This window comes from Magnolia sinica, chromosome 2 (assembly GCF_029962835.1).
Source record: "Magnolia sinica isolate HGM2019 chromosome 2, MsV1, whole genome shotgun sequence".
In the NCBI taxonomy this organism is placed as follows: domain Eukaryota; kingdom Viridiplantae; phylum Streptophyta; class Magnoliopsida; order Magnoliales; family Magnoliaceae; genus Magnolia; species Magnolia sinica.
In genome coordinates this window covers 379,696-391,263 of record NC_080574.1, presented here as the reverse complement: position 1 = coordinate 391,263, position 11,568 = coordinate 379,696, and the positions used below count along the sequence as shown (strand labels likewise).

The 11,568-nt window shown below is 37.4% G+C and overlaps 1 protein-coding gene across 1 annotated transcript; it reads left to right on the top strand.

Moving 5' to 3' along the window:
• The first annotated feature begins 716 nt into the window (after positions 1-716).
• On the top strand, positions 717-9,329 carry LOC131230959 (26S proteasome non-ATPase regulatory subunit 11 homolog). Its single transcript, XM_058226985.1, has 2 exons — positions 717-871; positions 7,892-9,329. Exon 2 carries the CDS (start codon positions 7,908-7,910, stop codon positions 9,174-9,176), a length of 1,269 nt encoding a protein of 422 aa, XP_058082968.1. The 5' UTR covers positions 717-871; positions 7,892-7,907; the 3' UTR covers positions 9,177-9,329.
• Positions 9,330-11,568: the final 2,239 nt, after the last annotated feature.

Below are 11,568 nucleotides of genomic sequence, written 5' to 3'. Positions count from 1 at the left end.
TATCAAATAAATGTTATAGTGGGCTGTAGGAGGTTTTTAATCCCGAACATTTGATCACTATTGTTTTCCCATAGTGTAGTCCACTTAAGATTGAGATCCGCATCAATTTTCTCATATTAGAATCAAGCCCTAAAATGATGTGAAAAAATTGGACAACATGGATAAAACACACGCAACATGGTAGGGCCCACAAAGCACTAACCTAGACGAATTGGAGAGGATCCATTGAGGCAGGTGAGATCACAAATTGTGGAGCTCATTGTGCCGTATTTTCCCCCATATCCACGTCCTTCATCCCTCTTGAAAGCTCATTTTTGGACATGATCTCGGGAAACTATAGTAGCTGATGATTAAAAACTTTTCGTGGGCTACAAATTTTTTTAGATCAAGATGATATTCGATATTCGTGTGGTCTCCTCATCCAAGTCTTTCTTATCTTATCAACCGGTCGGATGGCAAATAAATATTCCACTTGACCTAACGAAGTTTTTAATGTCAGGGATTTAGTTAAGGTTGTTTCTTGTGGTGTGGCCCACCTGAGATCTGGATCAGCTTCATTTTTTGGATCACATACTAAGATGAGCTTTCAATACGGATGGACGGTGTGGATGTAAGGAAAATATATCACGGTGGGCCCCGCAGTTAGGGATCCGAAACCGCCCCTGGTCATCCAGCGCCCGTTCCGCACTTGCGCATAAGTAAAAAACAAGAAGAACAAAGACAAAAAGAAAAACAAACAAGGGTTAGGTCTTATTACCTTGCCAGAGCAGAGACAGGGAAGGAGACGCTGAGAGAGAGAGAGGGGCAAGGATACGCGGAGAGAGGGAAGGAGACGCTGAGAGAGGGAGAAGGAGACGTTGGGTCAGAGCAGGTAGGTGCACTTTCAATGCAGCTGCGTTTCCACCTCCGTCCCCCAACTTCGAAATGGATAGCCTTTGCCTGTAACAAAGTAACCTGTGACTTGAAAAACACCTAATTCCCCTCTTACATTTATTGCAATCTTACCCGATAGAAAGTTACAGGTTGAGACTTTGTTACCTGTAACATTTCTCCCCCAAACACAAACTGTTAGGTCATTCCAACACATCTCTTCTTCTTGTAGTTGGATGCGATGGACCCTAACCCCCCATAATCACCTTTTTTTTTTCCGTATAAGAATTGTCTGATACCCCATTATATAAAAATTTCTATTTTTCCTAATATTTTTCCTTATTTCTTCAGATTTCTCTCTCTCTCTCTCTCTCTCTCTCTCTCTCTCCTTTTTAAATCGACTGGTGGTTTAATTGGGGGCACATGGTCTATGATTGAGTGGAATGGCATAACAGGATTCCTGTAGCTGAACCCAATTAGCTGGGATAAGGTTTTGTGATAGATGATTTATTTGACTTTAAAAAAAAAGTTAGATCCATATGGGCCGATGTTGACACTGTTAGCTGGGTCAATATGCCCATGATACCAATATCCCAAACCATGAGTTAGCTGCAATATGTTCACACAGAAACACAAATTAAAAAACCCTCCCATTGTGACATGAACTCTATATAGAAAAGTGCACATATTTGGAACATTCTGTGGATATGCTTTAATAAAATCCAATGGGACAAGAATTATGAGACTAGAACTAGCATGATAATACAATGCCATCATCCACGAAAGAGGGCTACTTATTGATGAACAAGAGACTATTAAACCATCAGTTTCAAGGACTCCTTGTTACATTCTAGTTTGCTGTAAATAATTGAAAAGCGAAATCAGCATTGGACTCTAGTGGTCAAAGATCACTTTCCACCTCATTGCTCGATTGTCAATTGGATTGAACTAGCAGAGGGCCTCATAAACTCAACTTTGATGGGAGCTTGTTTGGCAAACCAGGTCGTATTAGATTGGCGGTGTGGTGAGTGTCAAGAGATGCAAGATGAACCAATAAGTTGGTTTTCTCCAGTCCAATTGGTGAAAATGTTTTTGGTGAAGCAGAAGCAGGTCTTAAAAAAAAAAGGCTTTTACCTCTTCCTCTATTCAAGGAAAGCTTCTAATGTAGATCTGTCTTTTTTTTTTTCTTTTTTTTTTTAAAAGTTGTTTATGCATCATGGAAGAATCTAGGTCTTTGAGATTCACAAATGCTGTTCAGGGAAAATGTGATCTTGCTCATCCTTATGCATTGGGCAATCTGCCCTTTCTTGCTGCGATCTCGTCTCATCTCGATAATTTTAGCCATTTATCAAATATATGTAGAAGGATCATTGAAACTAAGTTTACTGCTGATAGTTCTCTATGTATCTTCTTCTAGATCATATAAGATTATAGAATAGATTATGTCCTTGCTGGCAAATGGTGGATCTTTGGCAAGTTCAAATTTTCGGCCTTGCAAGTAGTGGTTGTGATCCGCATTTTATTTTGAGTGGCTATTGGACCTTCACACAATTCGACATAAGTAACAAGGTTTGTAACTGGGCATCTCACAATTTATTGTACACAGTTGTTAGAAGTTGGAGTTTGCATGATGCAGGGACATGTGATTAACTAATTCTAGATTCTTGTATAATTAGGTTAAAGAATGTTCAAATAAATAAACGAATCAACTAACCATTTCCAATCAAAGGGATTAGGTAAATCTCAACACAAAGATAAGGTCATTCCGTCAGGATCATGCCCCTTAGCATAAAATCGCGTAAACAGTAAAAAGGGAGGACCTAGGAATATGAGGATATCCCATATCTAGCATAAGTCGGTTCACGGTCAAGTTTTGAATCTTATTCTACTGACTAACCATCCCTCTTTTCCGTTTAAACTAGAAGGGAGATATCCAGAGAGGAACGAAAGGGGTGGAGAATGAAGGGTTCGAGATGAAGAAAGTATAAGTCATTTGTCGTCAAAAGAAAAGGAGAATGGTTCTTACTTTTTCCCGCACCTCGAAGATCTAGAAAGAAGGAAACCTGAAATCGGGGTGGAATTCTCAACACCCAAGGGCTAATCTTGAAACCCTAATCTCTTGAATAAAGAGGAAGAAAAGAGATAAATTTCTATTTATTTAATAATAATGAAAATATGGTTTCTCACAAGGTATATATAAGCCATAAAAAAAGTAAAAGTGCACTAAAGCCTCTAAAACCAAAAAAATGAAAAAAATAAAGAAAGTGTAATTAAGTCCCTTAAATAAGAAAAAGAACAAAAAACATCTAAAACTAAAACACCCGTGTGGTAGGATGTGAAATCCGACCTATGGATCTATGGTCAGGGTGCGGTCATGCCGCTCCTGCACTCATAGCGTGTCAGAAAGTGGGTCCGATGGACCCAACGTTCATCCATATCAACTCCTCCGCTCCGGTGCTCTGTCGGCGTCGCCTCCTCCTCTGGTACACTCTAAAGGGTGCACCACTGATGTCCGCATCATTGCATCTGCATATAACTGTTTTAAATCCTATTGATTTTACATTGTACTTTGATTTTTCATTAACGGTATCTTATAGTATGTCAATGATTCACTTGGTTGGCAAAGTGATAGGAGCACGAGAACTGGATAATGCGAACAGGAAATTTGATATTTGTTCCTGGTTAAATGATTTGCATTCATGGATCCTTATGTTTAAGGTTAGTAAGAAGTGATTCATTAGACACATGGCTTATATATTAAAGTAGATCATATGCTTTAGAATACTGTTGTAAAGTTTTTTCTTGTTGTCATAATAGATATTTGGGGAGATCAACTTTATTGGAAGTATATTGTTAACAATTTTTAAAAGAAGTCAAGATTGGAGAATCAATATTATTATGCTCACTGAGTTGGGCATTGTTTTTCAATGGTGATTCATTCAGTATATAGCGTGTGTTTTTTAATAGGTTATATCTCAGAGTGCATCAGGTTTTGAACAGTGCTTGTAGCTTAGCTGTGTAGTATGCAATGTAGCATAGCATAGCTATGGCGCTACGTAGCGCAACCAAATAACATAAGTCTTATGTTGTGTGTATTGTGGCGTACCCTATGCGGCATGTGGCATACGCAATGGTACCTCTACTTCCTTGAACAACCCTCGTTATAGACCATGATTACACATTTAGATTACCTACAAATTTTAATCAGGATTTACCAACACTTGATTGAACCAAATGTAATGGCCTAAAAATAGTGTGTAGAGAATCATCATCCAAAATCAACAGACAATTAAAAAATAAAATCAGCAACTAGAATCTTCCAAAAATATCAATGTAGGTCTGAGAATTTTATCCTAAAAAATTAATGTCAAACAGTCCACAAATTCAACACATGGCCAGGCCTTGGGCCTACATCATTCCCCTTGGAGAGAACTAAACTCCAATGAGTTTGTTTCTTCATACTAGCAGTAGCAGTCCACATCCAACTTTTCACCAATTACTACCTGTAATGGCCTTGTCTAGTGCCATAGTTTTCATGCGCAACACTTCAACTTCCTTTTGTCTCGGCATGGCAGGAGTTTTCTGGCCATATAAACTATAACTTCATTTTGCATTTCAGGTACCTTTCCATCACAGTTAAACAAATGAATCATGTTGCAAGTCAAAGAGATATCCAAGTCATGTGGAAACTCAATCTCATGGGCAATGTTGTCAAAATTGTTATCGTATCACAATCGTAATAGGAGTTGAATTGTATTGAATAGAAAATCATAAGATTTTTATGATTTTCTTATAAATATGAAAAATATAAATAAATCAGAAAAAATTAAAGACTTTAACACTATCACGACGTGGTATTACTTAAAAATTAAATGATTCTTAACCCCCCACCCCCCCCCCCCCCCCCCCTGAAGAATTTTTCCTTAAAAAACATACAAGGATCCTTTGATAATTTATGTTCTTGTTACCTTTCTTGAATGTATAATCACATTGGAAAAGTGGCATTTGATTTCATAGACCGATGAAAAAAGATATTTAGATTTCTAACTATCATTCCACAATACATAAGTCAACATGATCGTATCCATCCATAAAAACATTCTAGATAAGTCATACATCAATTTGGTGTTTTGAGCAGTTAAGAAGTTAGAAATCATTAAAAAAAAAAAAAAAAAAAAAAAGCTCTAGGATTTAACATTGAAGAGAATATATATCATTTAATCTCTTATAAAGAGCAAATAAAATAAATTTTCTCATTGTTGTCAAATGCGATCGAATATGCGCATACTGTGGATCGAATCGCATATGCCGTGATGGCATATGCGATCTTGGCAAGTATGCCGTGGCATACTTTTATATGCGATCGCATATTTCCCAATAGCCAGGGTGGAAGCAATTTATTTTTATTATTATTATTTTTTCCAATTTGGAGAACTTTTGCCTATAAATAGGCACTCATATCCCCTCCATTTTTACTATTCTTTACTCCAAAGCTCTAAATTTCTTACTCTTTCTTTCTCACACCTCTCTCTCTTACTCTAATCTCTCTACAATTATTTCAAGTATGTTTATTTTTTGTATTTTATAAGTTGTGCTTATATTTTGTAAATTAAGTTGTAAGTTGTTTCAAGTTATCCATTTATTAGTAAAATTTCTTTGTTCGAAGTTCTTAATAATCAATTCTCTTTTAATGTAGCTTGTTGATTGTTTTATTAAAATTTATATAATATAATATAAGTAATTACATATATAACTTAATGAAACACTCAAAATATAATGAAATAAGTAAAATAACCCAATCTAACCATGTGTACTAATTAGGCAAGTTTTTCCTATTTTTTAAAGATTTTTTTCAATTTTTTCCTTTTTTCAAATTTTTATTATTATAAAAAATGCCATGGCATATGCAATTGTGCGATTGCATATGCGAATAGCATATGCTGATTGCATATGCGATTTGACAACATTGATTTTTCTTTTCTAAATGATTCTTTTCTTTTCTTTTCTTTTCTTTGTGAAATGTTTTTTTTTTTTTCTAAATGATTCTAAAAGCCCCCACCAATTTAAAAACATAAAATGAAAGCCAAGTGAAGCTTAAAATAGAAGAAAATAAGTATAATTTGAATAGTAAATCGTAGGATTTATATGAAAAGGGATTCAAATCATTTTGCTTAAGATTTGACTCAAATTGTAAATTGTAGGATTTTGACAACATTGCTCGTGGGCATAGTTGTTTGACTTCCTCTTATCTATGCATAGCCTGATCTTCTTACACAAAGTTGTTATGAGTTCCCCTTGGAAACTTCTCTTTACGTAGATAAACTATAATGAAATCTCCTTGTATATTCTCTTGAAAATGTTCATTTGTGGCTTCTTGGTACTTGGTATTGCTCTCTTCAATCTTTCTTTGTTATTGCTTTTTAAGCTTCAGATATGTACAGTGATTGCATTAGCAGCATTGCTTGCTCAATGTTATACTAGTCGTAGTACTAATTCAAGTACATGATGTGAATTTCTTATCCCTGCAATCTCAAATAAATATCTTTTCTTTTGGTACGATTTACTAAGCCATTGTAGGCGAAGTCGGATATATTGTCACCTCTAATATTCCTCAATGCCCACGTTTGGATACTAGGGATTCCATGCCAAATAATGGAAAAGTAAAAGGGTTTTCCTTTGATGTGACAATTTTTATTGTTTGGATAGCAATGAAAATGATGGATTCCGCTAGACAGTTATTATGCTTTTTTTATAATTTGAATTCTTGGCACAAAGAAACTAGATGACTGTTGTGAGAAGAATATTGTATTTCCATTTTCCACTTGCCATCTGAATAAGAATTCTAAAATTGGAATCTATGTTTGAATAATGTTACCTCTCAAAAAAAATGTTTGAATAATGTTAATGGAAATCATCATTAGATAATTATTATTTTTTCCTTGGATTCCACCTATCCAAACATGCCCAAAAGGTTACTAAGAAACTTATTGACTACCTCAGTTTGCCGCCCCTATTTAAGGTTGATATGCATGAAAGAAGTAAAGCTTAGTTTCCAAAATGCTTCCATAAAGTGCACTAGAAGCGCACAAACTTCAAACAAGGTCCAAATTTCTAGTCTTGGTACCCTGTGAAATCTCCAATTTCCTTGAAGATGTCAGCAATGTGTGTGGCGTGGATCATCAAATGTGGGCCATTTTTGAGAAATGATCAACTACAACAATGATCAAATATGCTCCCTTTTGAGTCCTAGGAAGACCCAAATTGAATTCCGTGAAAATATCCACTCACACCCTGATCCATAGCTCAAGTGGTAGACTGAGTGAAAGATACCTCGTTTCAACACTGAGGTCTTGGTATCGATTCCCTAGTGGGGGTGGCTAACAGTGAAGTGTGAACTGACAGTGGGGTGTAGTAACAAGCTAACAAAAAAGAAGAAGAAGAAGGATAGGAGGAGGCATATAAAGGTTACTTCTGTACATGTCCTTGGGAAACCAAGCATTGTTGACTTCGTTCAGTGAACCTTTTAAAATCACAGTGCATGTCAATGCTTTATTTCTTCTAAAGTTTCCACTCAATCCGCCATGTAACCTGGATAAGATCTTCTGCAACGATCCTTTACAAATACACAAGTGTGGACCCTCGAATAATATCCATATGCAGTATGAATGCACCCTTATGATCTCTGGGATCCACACATGTATTGAGCAGCTCTGTTGAAAATGGAGCTATGTGTGTTATTGCTGCGATGGTTCCTAAAAGGCAAGAAAGGCAGGATTTCTTTTTCTTGATTTGCTTTATCAATTTATTGATGCTTTGTTGCCTTGATGGAAGCTGTTTTGTTTCTTTGCCATTGTAGCTTTTGTATGAATGAAGTATGACATAGTATGAAGTTTGAATATCTATGGTCATTTGACCCTGGATGGAAGTGGGCTGGCTTATTTTCTTTTTCTGTTTCCTTTTCTTCAAAATGAAACTGGTCTTTATCTCTTTTACATCTATTCTATTACTATCATTCTCGCAGGGCCTGTATTATCAATATGTCGTCGTCATTTCTCCCAGCTACTACTGACTCGATAGCACAGGCTTTAGAAGCTAAAGACCCTTCGGAGTCAATTTCCATCCTTTATTGCATACTTGAAAACCCTTCATCTTCATCAGAAGCCTTACGCATAAAAGAACAAGCCATCACAAATCTTTCGGACCTTCTTAGACAAGAAAAGAAGGCAGAGGAACTGAGAAGCCTTCTGACCCGATTGAGACCCTTTTTCTCCTTGATCCCCAAGGCAAAAACCGCAAAAATTGTGAGGGGAATAATCGATGCAGTTGCAAAGATACCCGGGACATCTGATCTGCAGATCTCCCTCTGCAAGGAAATGGTGGAGTGGACCCGTGCAGAGAAGCGTACCTTTCTCAGACAACGAGTGGAGGCAAGACTTGCTGCTCTTCTGATGGAGAACAAAGAATACTCTGAAGCTCTAACCCTTCTGTCAAGCCTAATCAAGGAGGTCAGAAGATTAGATGACAAGCTTCTTCTGGTGGACATCGACTTGTTAGAGAGTAAGCTTCACTTCTCTTTGAGGAATCTACCAAAGGCCAAAGCTGCACTGACAGCTGCAAGAACTGCTGCGAATGCAATTTACGTGCCTCCGGCTCAGCAGGGCACCATTGATTTGCAGAGTGGGATTCTTCATGCAGAAGAGAAAGACTATAAGACAGCTTACAGCTACTTCTTCGAAGCGTTCGAAGCATTCAATGCGCTTGAGGATCCACGTGCAGTATTCAGTCTCAAGTACATGCTCCTGTGCAAGATAATGGTGAATCAAGCTGATGACGTTGCTGGGATAATCTCTTCCAAAGCAGGTTTGCTCTATGTGGGACCTGAACTGGATGCAATGAAAGCTATCGCAGATGCTTACTCGAAACGATCTCTAAAGTTCTTTGAGATAGCGCTGCGGGATTTCAGGGCTCAGTTGGAAGAAGACCCAATCGTTCACAGGCACCTCTCATCCTTATACGATACCCTCTTGGAGCAGAACCTCTGCAGGTTGATTGAGCCTTTCTCTAGGGTTGAGATCGTCCATGTCGCCGAGCTGATTGAGCTGCCTGCTGATCATGTGGAGAAGAAGTTGTCACAGATGATTCTAGACAAGAAGTTCGCTGGCACCTTAGATCAGGGCGCTGGGTGCCTCATCATCTTCGACGATCCCAAGACAGACGCAATATTCCCCGCAACTCTGGACACAATTTCCAACATCGGGAAAGTTGTGGACAGCCTTTACATGAGGTCGGCTCGGATAATGGCATGAGTGGTTTGTATTTCTTCTTGTAGTGGTAGTAGACCAAATTGCCATCTTAGCTGCTCTTGATTTGTGGTATGTTTTATGGTTGAAGAGATCTAAACTGAACTGCTTCTGCGCTTTAGGTTACAATGATGGTGATGTTTGGCTTTTCTTTTTTTAGTTTGCTGTGACATGAGTTGCTGCTTTTTGGGAATCTGACTTGACCATCATCAGCTTTTAAACTCATCGACACTGATTGAGGTATCCATCAGTTGCATAAATTGACAGGTTAAGATAGATCCATAGATTCATTAGTCTCTTTAGCCTTCACATGTACGCATGCATGCGCGGTAATCAATGAGAATAGCGTTCATTGAAACTTGATGTGTGTATCCCTTTGCTTCCTTTTGTTTGTGTACTGCACATCATATGCACAGGTGATGTATTGGTGCCATTTCATACGAAAACTTGTATCATTCGATTTCTTGTATGTTCGAAATGTAGAAAATGAAATGATCGCAAAAATTCATGTCGGGCACAAACCTTGGCCTATTTTGCTTCAAATGTGGAGCTATTTTGTCTCTTTACTGTCTTCTTTTAAGGTTAATTGAAGGTTAAGATCCTAACAATGGGCTCCACACGTACGTAATCCGTACCAGTCTGTTCCTTTCCTTCCACATTATGTAGTTCAACTTGCCAATAATAATACCATTACATACTGCCCAGTACACTTGCCAATAATAATACCATTACACCAGTCGTCTAATTGATTTATGTTTTTTCCCCCCTTTTTAACTTTTGGAAGAGTAAAATGTGGAAAATGTAAATTCCCTTCATTTGCATTTCTGAGGCATTCAACACTGCTCAAAAGCACTGCCTCTGGGAAACACTGTCTAATACTAAATCTGAGACTGAAAATGTAACACAAATGGAAAGGAGCTCTCATCATGATTTTTGTCAGGAAAATAATACGGGATAAACTGCATTGCAGTACTACAATGCACATAGAAGGATGGCCCTTGGATTTAATCCTAAGGGTTATCAATAAAAACACATTTGATGTATTATTAATTTCTTTTCAAATTTCAAAGCAATTCTCCTTCTTCAAAGCCTCTATTTAATGTCCTTTAGGGCCCATTTGGATCTCAAGTTACTTAAGGTAAGCTACTTATTCATCAAGTAGCGTATCTTACTTTCTACTTATTTAGCAGATAAGTATGTTTGGTAAACAACAAATTTATCAGCTTCTCCCCTCTTGTCTCTCCTGATGCCTCTCTTCAGCAACTGATGAAAAGTAGAAAAGCTAAAAAAATGAACTGAACTGATTAAGTAATTTTAAGTAAAAAAGTTACTTATAACTAATCATAAGCTAAATCTCCATCACACTGTGCACACGCATGCGTGCAGCTGTGTTCTGAATGGGTGCATGCTTCATCCCATGGGGCACTAGGTGGGCCACATTGCAGAAATAGTTGGTCCACAGATTCTTCCTTTCTATACATGGCGCACATGTTTGGGATCACATTATCGTGTTATTTCATGTCTGCTTTCTTGAGAAGGAAAAGTCCAAGGAAACCTTTGGATTTGACGAGGACGTTATGGTTTTTGGTTTAAACTACGGTGGCTCACTTCATGAGTGGAAATCATTATAAATTTTCGGTTTACTGTTCTCAATTTTAGGTGATCTTTTTTTTCTTTCTTGTGAAATACTTCCTTTTTCTTCTGATGAGAGATTATATAAGTTTCATTGATAAATTAAAAAGATTACAACATTTCTTTACCGCTTTAAATAGCAGATTTCATGGGGATGGTACTATCACAAGCAATGACACCCCAGATCAGAGAACACAGAAATGAAATCATCACAATTCAGGTTGTTCATCCAGCGGACCTGGCTTGGTTCCATCTGGCCAAACAACCATGACCATCAAATTGCTGACGTGAAAATGGATGATTATAAGTAGAGGAAATGTCACACTGCAAAAAATTAGAAAAACACAAGTACTAAGATCAAACAGGGTTGTCTGATGAATCTAATCAGATTGATTTGAGAGCTACAGCCCATCCATAGCATGGCCCATAGGATGAACACTTTGGATCATCTTGATGTACTCTTATTTGTCAGACATGATTGGACTCTGGTCTACGAAGAAACGAATTTCAAGCCACAGCTGATGGATTTTAAAGTGGTGCATGGATGAGGGTAACAAATTTTGTTTCTTCGTTGGAAATATATGCAATACTTGGGAGTCATGGATAATTTACACACCCAAAAAAGAAAGAAAGAAAAAATAAAAATAAAAATAAGAAAACTAGTGCTCATGAAAATAAGAATACAATAGGCTGATTCCCAGTTTAGGGCATCTATGGCAAATCCTGTTTACAACCCTTACAAGCCAGTAATAACAATAATGCAACT

Bases quoted from the DNA above. Each gene is read 5' to 3' on its own strand.
- LOC131230959 (XM_058226985.1), top strand. From the start codon at position 7,908: ATGTCGTCGTCATTTCTCCCAGCTACTACTGACTCGATAGCACAGGCT.